The following is a 13,546-nucleotide window of genomic DNA, read 5'->3' as shown; positions in this document are numbered from 1 at the left end:
TGTGCCACTGTCTCCTCTCAGTCTTGGTCAGCGATTTCCAATCTTCTCACCTCATGGCACACATAACTAACTACCGTATTTTCCGGCGTATAAGATGACTTTTTAACCCAGGAAAATCTTCTATCCGCCCAGTTGTCTTATATGCCGGAAAATACGGTACTAAAATCCCGAGGCACACCAAAAGATATATTACATTTTTTCCAATCTGACAAAAAAATAGATATAATTTGATTCATTCGCACTGGGCGGCTATTATTGTGTTGGCTGCTGTCATTTTTTTTATTTGACAATCTAAAGGAAATGAGGTCAATGCCCCCAACTAAATAGTCAGGTATTGCGTGTTTTAGAGGTTCTTGTGGCACACCGTTGTGCCACCTCAACCTGCTGAAAATCGCTGGTCTGTCCCCTAAAGCAGTGGTTCTCAACCTTCCTAACGCCGCGGCCCTTTCATACAGTTCCTCATGTTGTGGTGACCCCCAAACACAAAACTGTTTTCGTTGCTACTTCATAACTGTAATTTTGCTACTGTTATAGTCGTAATGTAAATATCTGTGTTTTCCGATGGTCTTAGGCGACCCCTGTGAAAGAAGTCGTGACCCAAAGGTTGAGAACCGCTGTCAGGGGTCGCCTAAGACCATCGGAAAACACAGATATTTACATTATGATTCATAACAGTAGCAAAATTACAGTTAGGAAGTAGCAACGAAAATAATTTTATGGTTGGGGGTCACCACAACATGAGGAACTGTATTAAAGGGTCGCGGCATTAGGAAGGTTGAGAACCACTGTGAAGGGATGAGTCCCAACTCCTCAACTTCCACCCTCATCCCTGCGGCGTTAGAATGAATTGTGTATCTGACATTTAAAAACCACCCAGGACATGATGACCTGTCCTGTGTAGGGCTCTCTCTAGTACACCCTGCCCTCCTCCTCCTGGGAAAGAGGTTTTAGACCTCGGGGCTAAAGAATGAAAAGGGGACGCTGACTCCTGGGAGGGAAGAGGGGAGGAGCCCCTCCCCTAAGCTTCGCCTTTCTCAGCACCCCCTTCCCATGGACCACGCCGGGTCTGATTTCAGAAAGTTTATTACAAAATAAGGAGGGATGTGTGAGGAAGATTCACTCATCATAGAATTTCGGCAGCTCATTGCCCAAGATCACTCGATGGTCCACGCCGGCAGCTGTAATGGTGACCAGGTAGATGACACCCCCACTAGAGCCGTCCCTGTTCATGGCCAGAGTGATAGCTGCAGAGGTTTCAAGTGGGAGAGAGGGAGAGAGAAAGGCTTACCTTCAAAAACATTTCCTTCCCTTCCATCCACAAGCCTACTGCCACCTGCCAACTCCAGGCCCATGTCCTAGAGAGGCGGAGTTAGTGGTGCGCTAATAACCATCTTAAAAGTAAAAAAATAAACAAACACGCCCTTTACATGGAACACCTCCTAATGTCCATGGTCTTACTACTCCTACCAAGATTCCTGTCCAGTTGTAAATAGCTTAACAGCAGCTCCCAAATCCTTGACTACTTACCAGTTGGCTCTCGTGGGGCAGCCTGAGCCAGCTCCAGCTCACCACTGCTTCTTACGCACATTTCTTAGTTTGCTCTTCTCTGAAAGGTCCTGGTTCATGCCTTTTGTCCTGAAGTCCCATCTAGTTCAGCATTTGTCCTGCCCCCTTTCACTCTCAAAAGTGTCCCAGTCCGGATATTAAATTAAATGGCCACCCACATCCTCCTCTTCCTGTTCCCCTAGGCTACACCCTTCTCTGTAAGAAGCCCTCCAGGTGCCTTGCCCTTGGCTAATTACCCTCCGTGGTGAAGCGCCTGCACTCCTCAGGGGACATGCCGCGCTTATACGCTGCGTCCACATAACCGTAGATGTAGGTGCTGCCGGAGCCACCAATGGCAAAGGGCTGTCGAGTCAGCATTCCTGCTAGGGTTCCATACACCTGAGGGGAGGGGGGTGTTACCCTCAAGTCAGACCAAAGAAGCATCAATTCTGTTCTTGCCACCGGGACAAGCAGGTGGCCTCCAGGCTCTGCAGTGAAGGCCCGGCATCTCCGATCCCCGTTGGAGGAGACTGCCTGGTGCTTTCAGGCAGTGTCTTGGGAACTCACTGCTAGAAGGACACGGCCACCAGCTTCCTCTCGAGGGGACTGGGGACCCCAAGGGAGGGAGTGCATTGGGAGAGACCCACCTGGCCCCCTTCACGTTGGTCCCAGCCGGCTACCATGAGGTGAGCAGACAGTTCCTCCCGATACTTGTAGCTAATATTTCTCACCACGTTTGCAGCAGCCAGAACGAGGGGAGGTTCTTCCAGTTCCATCCTGAAGGAAACGTTAGGAAGAGGATCAATACACTCTCCTGAGGTTCCACCCTCGTGCGCAATCACCACCCTCCCTGCCAAGGGCCTCCTGAAACCCAGAGCTGCCATAGGGCAAACTCCACTCCCCTCCCGCTTTGCAGGAACCCGAGCCTCACACCTCCATGGCCCCTCCTTTGCTCGCACCCACCACTCCCCAGTGATACAACCTGCCCTTGTGGGTGAAAGCAGATAAGCCTCACTTCTGCCCAATGACCTTGGCTCCCATAGGGTGACCCGATCCGCGGGCCACCTCATCATTTTCTTCCTCAGTATTTACATTAGGATAGGGACTTACAGTTCACAAACTGCCTCCACAGGTGTAATTTGATTCTCAAAATAACCCTACAGGCTTGGAAACCAGTGTGGAGGGACCCAGGCCCGGTGAAAGCTAATAAAAGCAGCAGTTCAAACTGGAACCTCTTGTTTTCCACGGCAGTGCTCCTGGAGCAGGGCAGTGCACGGGGGTTCGGGGTTGAAGTGTGAGGACCCCAAAGCATCATACCCATGGAGCTCCAGCTGGTAGGCAGCCATGTCGGCCACGGCCTGGGCATCGGCCGCCGAACCGGAGAGAGCGCAGTAGATGCGCTCGTGTAAGGGGGACAGCTTGTCAAACACCCGGTTCACCACAGCCTCCCTGCGGGGAAGGAGGCAGCAGTCAGCAGCGGCAGAGTGGCAGGAATTTTTGAGGTTAATCATCCAGTGTTTCTCAAATTCATTTGACAAGAGAACAGCTACGGACTGCATGAAGTTTAATGCTTGGATTAGAGCAGGAAGCAAGAATAATCTCAACCAAATGAAACACTGCAAGTAATCAAAATCACTCATTTCAGGCTTAGATTTTATAATGAAATAAAGATAGTAAGCTAAGAATGATGATACTTTTATAAATTTTTCTTTGCTATTAACCATCTTGAGGAAGCTATGTGTTCTATGGAACGTAAAATAATGTGGATCTAATCCCATATGTTCATTTTGCATCTGAGGAAACTGGCCAGGAGGGAGAAAGACAAAACTAGTTCAACACGCGATAGGTGAGAAACCAAGATACCTGTTTTTCAGGCCCATCTTTTCGTTCTCAAATCTCTATCCCTATCCCCTGCTCAGACCCTGCTCCTTTCAGGGACAGGCAGGAGCATTCAGGACCCATGAATTCAGAGACCCAAGTACCCACCCAATATCTTATAGCGACCTTTCTGAGAGGCTAACTCCATTTCTCCAAAGCTCAGTTCACCAGGCTCTGCACAAGTGGGTAAGAAACATGTGTATTTGGGGCCATTCGCTTCCTTCCAAAGCATATACCTTCACTGGTACTTACCCTGCGGACACCCGGGAGTCCGAACCCACCACCACGCCCCCATCAAACTCTACCGCCATGATGGTTGTCTGCAGAGAGAGAGGAGGGAATGTCAGAGCAAGAGGAGCATCGATCCCCTCTTGTCAGAGGTGAGGAGACATTCCCAGAGAGGGCGGGGACTGGCTCAGGGTCACCCAGAAATTCAGGCCAGAGCCCACTCCATCCTTCCATTGTGTCTCCTGGCTGCAAGGGAATGCCACCGCCTGGCCGTGGGACAGCACAGGCCGTACAGGTACCACAGCATAAGCCCCACCTTCTGTGTGGGGTTCTTTTCACTGTGAAGAGAGAGGTGGGGGCGAAGCTCCTAGAGGCAGAAGTTTGGCTCAAGGGAATTGCAGTCTCCATCACAGGTGCCTGAGTGTGCAGGTGTGGGAGACCTGACCGAGCAAGCCACCATGATCTTGGGAAACAAGCTCAGGGCTTTTGGGGCCAGAATCCTCCACTCCACACCTCCTTAATCAGAAGCGAGCTCTTACACGGGGAAACATGGGCGGGGAGGATGGTCAGCAAGGCCACGTTTCAAGGAAGGAGGAAAGCAGCAAGGAACACGAGGTGGGTGAGAACAGATTTCATTTAGGGATTTCTGAGCAAGAGGTACAGAGGTGTCTGGGGACTCGGGGAGAGATCTGCACCGAGAGGATCTGACCGGAGCGTGGGAGCTTTTTCCAGCTCAAGAACAGAAAGGAAGGCAGAGTGAAGGAGTGGACCCCTGTAGAAAGCTACACGTTTTCTGCGTCTGTTGAGTTTGAAAAAGCCTTAAAGATCTCTGGTTCAAATGAGAAACTGAGTCATCGAACAGGCGAGTGACTTGTCCAAGGTCACACAGTGAGTGGCAGACCCGGGACTGAAACCCAGGCCCAGCTGCCTCCCCGTTTGGCTCCTACTTCTTACTTTCTGGCGGTCTGGCAGCGAGGGGAGATTTCTAACCTAGAAGTGGCCTCACTGCTCTTTCTCACCTCGCTGGCCTGGGGACCTGCCCTGGCTGGTTCCCCCAGGAAGACAGGGCCAGGGCCCAGGGGCAGCCACCCCTTCAGGTTACTCCTCCGAGGCAAGGAGCCCCCACCGCGAGTGGTGGCGCAGTCTGGGACCAGAAGCCAGCCAGTCTTGGGCTGCCACCCCCGCCCCGGGGCAGGGTCCCCCAGCACGTGCGTGGGAGCGGGCGCGGAGGGGCGCTGCGCAGCCCGGGCCAAGCAGGAGCCCTCCTGGGGAAGGCTGGGGAGGGCCCGGGGACCCTATCAGGGCTGGGGCCGTGATTGCCCAGGTGCCGTCCACCAGAGCCTGAGTGATGAGTTGGCCCTACTCAATGGGTGCATATGCCCCTCGCCCAATGCTGTGTTTCACCCAGGGCATTTCCTTACCCGCTGTCCCTTCTCCAGCCCCTTCCCTTGATTTAACCAGCCCCCCTCTCCAGTCCAGAGTGAAAGCGAAAGCGCTTAGAGCAGCTTCCCCTTGGCGCTTCCAGCTAAGAGCCAACGCACCCCTTCTCCACCAGCCTCGCGGGCGCAGTCCCTCCTCAGGCCCCTGTGACCCCCTTCGGAATAGAAACGCTACGTGTTCATTGCGGGGACTGGGGCGCTGGGGACTACGCGCTGCCTTCTCACCCTGGGTGGTCTCCTTTCACTCCTTGGTGCTTCCAAAGCTCCCCAGGCGCCCCCACCCCCTTCTGCTAACCCTCAAGCCCAGACTCATTACCCCGGTGTGGACTTCTCCGGCCCGGAGTACCCCGGTAGGTGGTCCGGCCCGCAGCATCACTGCTCCCTGCTGCTCGCCGCCTGGGGCACAGAATCCCGACTCAGGACCGCGCACAGCGCGCAGCCTGCAGCCCGCAGCCCCGCCCCTTCGCCCCGCCCGCCAGGGGGCGCCCGCGTCCACTCCGCGAGGGTGCGCACCCCGGCGCAAACCTGCGTGGGGCAGATCTGCCCGGAGACAGGTGACCAAAGAGCCCGCCCTGAGCCAGGGGCGCGGAAGTCTCCACAAATGGGTCCCGCAAGAGGAGGCAAGGGAAGGGGAAGGGGCCGGTGTGTGTGATGGAGAAGGTGGAGCACGGAGGCTGCTCCCCACAGCCTCAGATCTGATCCCCACATCCTCTCCCCACAAAGTCTAGGCTCGCTCGCTGGAAGTGGGCGGATCTAGGGAGCCGCCGCGCTTTCGTTTTCTCTTTCCCGTAAATGGCTCGCTTCTAGTCAAGAGCAGTCAGGCTCAGCGGGTTCCGGGACTTTCCGGGAGCCCCGCCCCGCCAGCCCGTCCACCCTCCGCAGCCCGGGGTCCCCGCGCTCGGGCGCAGACTGGGACCGCACCGGAGCCTCTGCGCAGCCGGGATGGCGGAGAGTCCCAGGCCCGGACGCTGCGCCCGCGCGCCGACGGCCAGCCCGGGGGGCCCCGCGCCCTGCGGGAGCCTCCGCCTGGCGTGGCTGGGCGCCGCGCTGCTGCTGCTCGCCGACGGGGCGCTGCTGCGGCCCGCGCTGCCCTGGGTGTCGTCCCTGCTGGTGCCCGCGGCGCTGCCGCTGCTCCGGGTCTGGGTGGGGGGCCTGACCCGCTGGGCTGCACTGGGGCTCGGGGCCCGCGGGGTCCTCAGGGCAGCAGTTGGCACCACGCGTGAAAGCGGAGCGCTGGGCGGGCTGGCTGCGTTGGAGCCGCTGGCGGCGGCGCTGGGCTTGGCTCTGCCGGGACTTGCCTTGTTCCGAGCGCTGGTCTCGTGGGGAGCCCCCCGCGACGCGGACAGCACGCGGCTGCTGCACTGGGGGAGTCGCCTCGACGCCTTCGCCCTCAGCTACGTAGCGGCTCTGCCCGCGGCCGCCCTGTGGCTTAAGCTCTGGAGCCTTGGGGCGCGAGGAGGTCCCGGGGGCTCTGGAGACGCGGTCCGTCGGCTCCTAGGCTGCCTGGGCTCAGAGATCCGCCGCCTCCCGCTCGTCCTGGGCCTGCTGATCCTCTCCTGTTTAGGTAAGGGGTTCGGGGAGAGGGACTGACGCTGGGGGACTGGGCGGGAATCAAGAGGCATGGTCATTGCGGTGGGTGAGTTCCGGGGAATGTGGACCAGGGAAAGGCTACCCAGCTCCGGTCCTGAGGAGACCACCCCCGGACTGGGTGGGAGCCCGGAGTCAGGACAAGAGTGCCCCCAGGCACTGCTCCCCTCCCCCCGCCCGCCCTTGGCACCTGACTCCATCACCTCTAGGCTGCCTCCTCATTCAGCTCCTAAGAGCCTGGCGGGGCCGCGGGGCTGAGTTCCAGGGCAGTTTCTGCGCAGCCCTGCAGGCTGCTGGCCGGGCCAGAGGGCTGCGGGCTTGGACTAGATACTGTGACTGAGGCCGCCCTCCCTCCCAGGTGAGATGGCCATTCCCTTCTTCACCGGCCGCCTCACCGACTGGATCCTACAAGACGGACCTGCCACTGCCTTCACTCGAAACATCGCGCTCATGTCCATCCTCACCATAGCCAGGTCTGGGGCCCCAGGTGGGAGGCTGAGAACGGGGACCCTGAAAAAGAGGGATTGGAAGTTGGGGCTGCCCTCTGAAGTGCACTTCCGCAGGGCCCCTCTCTCTGACCCCTGAACACACCTCCTCTCTCTAGTGCGACGCTGGAGTTCATGGGCGACGGGATGTACAACAGCACCATGGGCCGCGTGCACAGCCGCCTGCAGGGCCGGGTGCTCCGGGCTGTCCTGCGCCAGGAAACAGAGTTTTTCCAACAGAACCAAACAGGTTTCTCATGAGACGCCTTCACTACACACCACCTGCTGGTGTCCCCCACCCCTTACCTATAGCCTTGGTCCTCTCCCACAGACATGGCCAGTTCGTATTCTTGGTGTACCCCCAGAGCTGAATATTGCACTCGATACCTTCAGAAAAACCTCGTTTCCCACCCCAGGTTTTACCATAAACTTATCCCTACATGTGTGTTTAGAGAGAATTGCAAACCTGGACATTTTGAGACCACAAAGTCCAGTGTCCCATTTTACAGAGAAGGAAAGTGAGGCCACCTACATGCTGGCACACACATGGTCACATATGGAGAGTGAGGAACTTGGGGCCAGAACCCATCTCCTGATGTCTAATCCAGTGCCCGGTGGAAATCTAAGGGGTGCAGAGAACCAGAATCCTTAGCATGAAGGAGAATGAAGTCTCTTCCCTGCTAGTAACAGCAGGAGGCTCAATAAGTAGCAAGGGAGACTGAACCACAGAGACCCATGACTCTCACTCAGTTCACATGCTAGAGGTCATGGACATCACCGTCTCCTGGACCGCTTTCAGCAGGACCCTGCGTTTTTCTCCGGCGGTTACTGTTCCTGCCCAGCGTGAGCTGTTCCTGCCCATGTGTGCGGCATGGGGTGTACAAGTTCTCTGAGGAACAGAAGTCTGCCAGAGAAGTGCCAGTTTACATGGGTGTCAATTTCTTTGTAGTTAAAATGAAGGCTTTTGGCCAGACTTTGCTGCTCGAACACATTCTCCCTGCATTGAGATCCCACAACGTCCCTCTATCCCTCCCCTCCTTCCCCCAGCATCCTTAGAACACCACATTGACACCCCTCCCTCTGGCACCCGGGCCACTGCTAGTTCCTCCCTCCCTCTGAGACCCTCACTCCACTGTCTCTTCCCCAACCTCCGGCAGGTGCCATCACATCCCGGGTAACAGAGGACACGGCCACCCTGAGTGAGTCTCTGAGTGAGCAGCTGAGTCTGTTGCTGTGGTACCTGGTGCGGGGGCTGTGTCTCTTGGGGCTCATGCTCTGGGGGTCACCGTCCCTCACCCTGGTCACCCTGGCCGCCCTGCCTCTGCTTTTCCTTCTGCCTAAGAAGCTGGGAAAATGGCACCAGGTATGTCCAGGGTGTTGCCTCAACATACACCAACCCTCATCTCCTACCTTGGTGGTCTCAGTTTCTCTCGGCTTTCTTCCTGGCCCCTCCATGGTTCTCCATCTTCATGGACTCCCTGCCCCTGTAGTCCAGTTCCCAGACTCAGTGGGAGTGCTGATCTTCACATTCTCTGTATCTTCTCTTCTAACTCCTGTCCACAATCTCTCTTTAAGGTTACTATCACCAATCTCGAGAATATGATCCCTACCACCCTCCCTAATCATTTTCTTCTCTGGATCTCTTTAGTATCCAGAGGGTAGACCTGTGTCTCTTTCTCTTCTCTCCTGTCCCTCTGCCTCTTCTCACCTTTAATCTCCAACCGGGTCACTTAGGTCCAAGTGTCCCTATGGTTTTCCAACCCTGTGTGACATCTCTTGTCTATGTCTCCACAGGTGCTGGCAGCACAGGTGCAGGAATCTCTGGCAAAGTCCAGCCAGGTGGCCATTGAGGTTTTGTCAGCCATGCCTACAGTCCGGAGCTTTGCCAACGAGGAGGGTGAGGCTCAGAAGTTCAGGCAAAAACAGCAGGAAATGAAGATACTCAATCAGAAGGAGGCCGTGGCCTATGCAGTCGACCTCTGGACCTCCAGTGTGAGCATTCCCTTGCCCTCGAGATGCCTTGGCTCCTCCCCTTCCCTTTGACCCTGCTGCACACTCCTCCTCCACCGGACAGTGCTTGGTTCAGTGTTCTCATCCTAGCAATCTGAGGCTCAGTCACCCTACTCGGTGCTCCCTCTTTTTAGGCTAGATGGCTTCCCTTCACTGCGATACACAAAACCTACCTAATCCTCCTTTTAGGAAGATGCCATGTCTTCCAGTCCCAGGTCCTTTATTCACTTCTCAGGGCGTGTGTAGGGAGCGCGCCTCATGCTGGGACCGTGTGGGTGGGCTAGTGAGAGCCATGAGAGTGCAGAAACCAAGTATAGGGGGCAGGGCATCTATGATGTCCTTGACCAGCAATCACAAGTTCCCGGCGTGGTGATGCCATTTACTAGCTCTGTGACCATGGCCTGGTAACACACCTTCTCTGACACGGTTTCCTCATTTTAAAAAATGGGAGTGATGTAACCTTGTTTACAGGGCTCTTGATATGAATGTTAGATGATGTACATTCATGAAAGTCTTTAGTGAAGAGCAAAATTCTCCCCAACAAAGTGATAATGGTGATGGCCATGTGATGACCTCTGGCATGTGCCTGAGTAAGACTCCATGGGTCTGGGTGGTTCATTCCTTCTTTCTACTTACTGAGCCTCTTGCTGTTACAGGGGGAAGGGACTTCATATCTCCTCAATGCCAAGGATTCTGGTTCTTTGTACCCTGTTAGATTTCTACCACGATTCCTTTTCTCTGTGGTCTCTCCACAGATCTCGGGGATGCTGCTGAAGGTGGGAATCCTGTACGCCGGCGGGCAGCTGGTGACAAGGGGGGCTGTGAGCAGTGGGAACCTTGTCACATTTGTCCTCTACCAGATCCAGTTCACCACAGCTGTTCAGGTGAGGTCCTGGCAGTTACACTCCCCCTCCCCCCATGCTGTCACCATCCCTTCACTTCCTTCCATTCTTTACCTTTCTCATATCACATGACCTGGCAAGCAGATTAGGTGCCCCTCCCCCACTCACTGTCCATACCTCCCTTCCAGGTACTACTCTCCACCTACCCCAAGGTGCGGAAGGCTGTGGGCTCCTCAGAGAAAATATTTGAGTACCTGGATCGAATCCCTTGCTGCCCAGCCAGTGGTGTGTTGACTCCTTCGGACCTGGAGGGCCTTGTTCAGTTCCAAGATGTCTCCTTCGCCTACCCCAACCGTCCAGATGCCCCAGTGTTGCAGGTGCACCTCCCAGTCCACCGTGCTCTCAACTCTTCCACCCTAACTCTCTCCCTCATTCAGCCTCCTTAACCCCAGGCACAGGCGGCTCCTTCCTGACCCCCCAAAGGCAAGATGCGCATCATCTATTCCATAAAACCGCCCCGAACTGAAGAGCCAGTTTGGGTTTCCAAGGAGAGTGGGCGAGGGGCCTCTCAGGGAGGAAGCGCTCACATCTGAAGGAAGATCTGTGCCTCCAGCCTTGGTCTTTCCTCTTTCCCCCTTTGTGATTTGGAATGTGGTTGTTGTTTTCTCCTGGCAGCTGACACCATGGTGTGGCACTGTGGGGCTGAGTCTCTGTTCCTGTCTTTGCCTCATCTTCCAGCTCTACTCCTCTGGGAGTTATGTCCCTAGTCTGTGCAGTGGGAGGGTAGGGTGACTATATTTCCCCGTTTTCCTCATTCCTTCCCCGGGGTCAGACATCCTGCTGTGTAACAAGCCTCAAGGTTAGCGCCCTGGCAGCCTCTTATTGTGTGATTGATTCTCTGGCCTCCAGGGGCTGACATTCACCCTGTGTCCTGGTGAGGTGACGGCGCTGGTGGGGCCCAATGGGTCTGGGAAGAGCACCGTGGCGGCCCTGCTGCAGAACCTGTACCAGCCCACGGCGGGGGCGCTGCTGCTGGACAGGAAGCCCCTTCCCCAGTATGAACACTGCTACCTGCACAGACAGGTGAGCAAGAAGTGGTCTGGGGGAGGGTGGGGAGCACCAGCTAAGAATATTCTAAGCATCACTGAGCTCTTGGAAAGAGGGATTAGGCCCTAACCGTTAAGGGATGATGGGAGACCCTGTGTGGAGATGGGGGTGTGGTCAGGAGAGAGGGCATGTAATTTTGTGGTATGATATCAGTGCAGAATTTGAGTCTTTAATATCTATATGACCATTCCAGTATTCCTCATCCCATGACTCTTCCTCGTATTTTGTCCCAGGTGGCCGCAGTGGGACAAGAGCCACAGTTATTTGGAAGAAGTTTCCGAGAAAATATTGCCTATGGCCTGACCCAGAAGCCAACCCTGGAGGAGGTCATAGCTGCGGCAGTGGAGTCCGGAGCCCATGGCTTCATCTCTGAACTCCCTCAGGGCTACGACACAGGTGCTCCATCCACGCGGGTCACCCCAGAAACCCTAATAGTCTTGCCTTTATCAGTTCTTCCTGCCCCACTGACAGCAGTTTGAGGTTTTAAGATCTAGTTCCTATGGATCCTTCATCCTCACATCCTCAGAGCTCCTTCACCTTCCCAGAACCTTCCCTGTCCAGCTGCGCCCATTATTCCTTGCTCCGTGACTCTGTCATATTTTGTCCTGGGCGGCTGTAGTCCTTGGTGTGTGTGTGCATGTGTGTGCACATGGGTCCACATGTGGTTATCCAGCTGTCACCTCGGCTCCTGTCTCTGCAGAGGTAGGCGAGGCTGGGGGCCAGCTATCAGGGGGTCAGCGACAGGCAGTGGCCTTGGCTCGAGCATTGATCCGGAAACCACGTGTACTCATCCTGGACGATGCTACCAGCGCCCTGGATGCAAACAGCCAATTACGGGTGAGACTGTCATCTTCTTCATGCCTGTATCCCACCGATCTCCCCTCCTTCACTCATCCTATGCTAGTTATACTAACATCATAATTATCCAAACTAGTCCTTGCAATTCTCAGCTCCTACTAGCTTCTCCCTAAGATGCCTAGAACCAGTTACAAGAGTATCTACATTCTCTGAAGCCAGACATAAGGAAGAGACTACCCTAATGTCAATATCAATGTTACTTGAGCTCATTCTATTGCCAGGCCTGCTACCAGACCCTTTGCATGAACTGTCTTACTCCTTTCTTCATTGTGAATGCTAGTGAGCTGGCCATTGCTAGCCTCTCTGCAGATGAAATGGAGGCTCAGAGAGGTCGAATAGCCTGCTCAATGGCAGTCGTCTGTTGAGCAGCAGAGAGTGGACCCAAAGTCAAGTCTATCTGACTTGAATTCTCATGTATTTACCACTAAGTTGTACTTCTTTAAAACAGAATATAAAAATTCCCAGTCCAGAGGGAGAGAGACTAGTGAGTACCCTTAGCTCCTTTCTTACTGGCTTCACCATAGGACTCTGGCTTTTATTCCACCGTTGCTCCTGCACGTAAACGGTCCTGAACAGATGAAAGGTTTTAGAGAGAAGCACCCAGGCGGCCGCGGTCCTGGCGAGGTCTGTGGGCTCTGGAACAGGAGGCCTCCCTGAGCTCTGACAGTCCCTGTTCCCAGGTGGAGCAGCTCCTGTATGAGAGCCCCGAACGCCGCTCCCGCTCTGTGCTTCTCATCACCCAGCGCCTCAGCTCCGTGGAGCAGGCTGACCACATCCTCTTTCTGGAAGGAGGCACCATCTGCGAGGCGGGAACCCACCAGCAGCTCATGCAGAAGAGGGGACGCTACTGGGCCATGGTGCAGGCTCCTGGCGGGTCGGGTGATCCCGAATGAAAGACTTCTCCGGGCCCTCCCCTTTTCCTGCTCGCCAAGGGGGAGAATTTGGGAACAGAGAGCTCACAGAGCTGCAGAGTAGACAGGAGTGACTCCTTAAAATGTAACCCCTAGGCAATACTTGAAATTCTGCCATGCGTGATAGCCTCTCTCCTAGCTCCTCTTGAGAAATGCAGATTTCCTGGAAGAAAACCCGGTTTATAACTCCGCTGTGACTGGGTTTACAGCCAGAGTCTGTGTCTCACACTGAAAATGAGGAGAAGTATTTAGAATCTACGTAAAGGAAAGGTCAGCTACTTTCCAACACGAGCAAAGGCATATATATATATGAGACTCATGAATACCCTGTGGATTGCTTGATATTTATAATAAAATGAGTGTTTTGTACTGCGTTTCCTCCTTCAAATGGCTCTCAGACTTTGGCAGCGCACTTTTCAGGAGCCGGGTGACTTCTCTAGCATCCTCGTGGTTCAAGCCACAGTGAGCATCCTCTCTCCTCAGTGTTCTACTCCCTCTGGTCGCCCCAGGACCTCCCCACCCCCCATGCCCGCCCCCAAGGGTGGACCAGAGTGGGAAGCGCGCTCTGAGGCACTAGCCGCAGCCATGGGAGCCCGGGCCTCTCTGAGGTGGAAGACGGAGGGCGAGCGGCTGCGGGAAGCGCCAGGGCTGGAGCG

General features: G+C 55.3%; 2 protein-coding genes across 2 annotated transcripts; one reads left to right on the top strand and one right to left on the bottom strand.

Annotated features, from left to right (window-relative positions):
* Window positions 1–1,067: 1,067 nt before the first annotated feature.
* PSMB9 (proteasome 20S subunit beta 9) lies at window positions 1,068–5,555 on the bottom strand. Its single transcript, XM_008160085.3, has 6 exons — window positions 5,407–5,555; window positions 3,676–3,743; window positions 2,863–2,994; window positions 2,193–2,322; window positions 1,803–1,944; window positions 1,068–1,244 (listed from the first exon to the last, which is right to left on the bottom strand). Exons 1-6 carry the CDS (start codon window positions 5,461–5,463, stop codon window positions 1,117–1,119), a joined length of 657 nt encoding a protein of 218 aa, XP_008158307.2. The 5' UTR covers window positions 5,464–5,555; the 3' UTR covers window positions 1,068–1,116.
* Window positions 5,556–5,635: 80 nt separating this feature from the next.
* On the top strand, window positions 5,636–13,264 carry TAP1 (transporter 1, ATP binding cassette subfamily B member). The gene is made up of 11 exons (XM_054722024.1): window positions 5,636–6,654; window positions 7,036–7,150; window positions 7,282–7,412; window positions 8,320–8,525; window positions 8,957–9,154; window positions 9,928–10,056; window positions 10,203–10,391; window positions 10,924–11,097; window positions 11,355–11,517; window positions 11,822–11,958; window positions 12,660–13,264. The coding sequence occupies exons 1-11, from the start codon at window positions 6,033–6,035 to the stop codon at window positions 12,870–12,872; spliced, it is 2,277 nt and encodes a 758-aa protein (XP_054577999.1). The 5' UTR covers window positions 5,636–6,032; the 3' UTR covers window positions 12,873–13,264.
* The last annotated feature ends 282 nt before the right edge of the window (window positions 13,265–13,546 follow it).

This window comes from Eptesicus fuscus, chromosome 10 (assembly GCF_027574615.1).
Source record: "Eptesicus fuscus isolate TK198812 chromosome 10, DD_ASM_mEF_20220401, whole genome shotgun sequence".
Taxonomy (NCBI): domain Eukaryota; kingdom Metazoa; phylum Chordata; class Mammalia; order Chiroptera; family Vespertilionidae; genus Eptesicus; species Eptesicus fuscus.
The sequence above is the reverse complement of the archived record's forward strand: the minus strand, read 5'-3'. Positions and strand labels throughout refer to the sequence as shown.

Bases quoted from the DNA above. Each gene is read 5' to 3' on its own strand.
- PSMB9 (XM_008160085.3), bottom strand. From the start codon at position 5,463: ATGCTGCGGGCCGGACCACCTACCGGGGTACTCCGGGCCGGAGAAGTC. The intron at 2,323-2,862 runs GTATGATGCTTT...CGTTTCCTTCAG, and splicing joins TACCAGCTGGAGCTCCATGG to GATGGAACTGGAAGAACCTC. The intron at 1,945-2,192 runs GTGGGTCTCTCC...CCCTCCCCTCAG, and splicing joins ACCAACGTGAAGGGGGCCAG to GTGTATGGAACCCTAGCAGG.
- TAP1 (XM_054722024.1), top strand. From the start codon at position 6,033: ATGGCGGAGAGTCCCAGGCCCGGACGCTGCGCCCGCGCGCCGACGGCC. The intron at 11,518-11,821 runs GTGCTCCATCCA...CTGTCTCTGCAG, and splicing joins CCCTCAGGGCTACGACACAG to AGGTAGGCGAGGCTGGGGGC. The intron at 11,959-12,659 runs GTGAGACTGTCA...CCCTGTTCCCAG, and splicing joins ATGCAAACAGCCAATTACGG to GTGGAGCAGCTCCTGTATGA.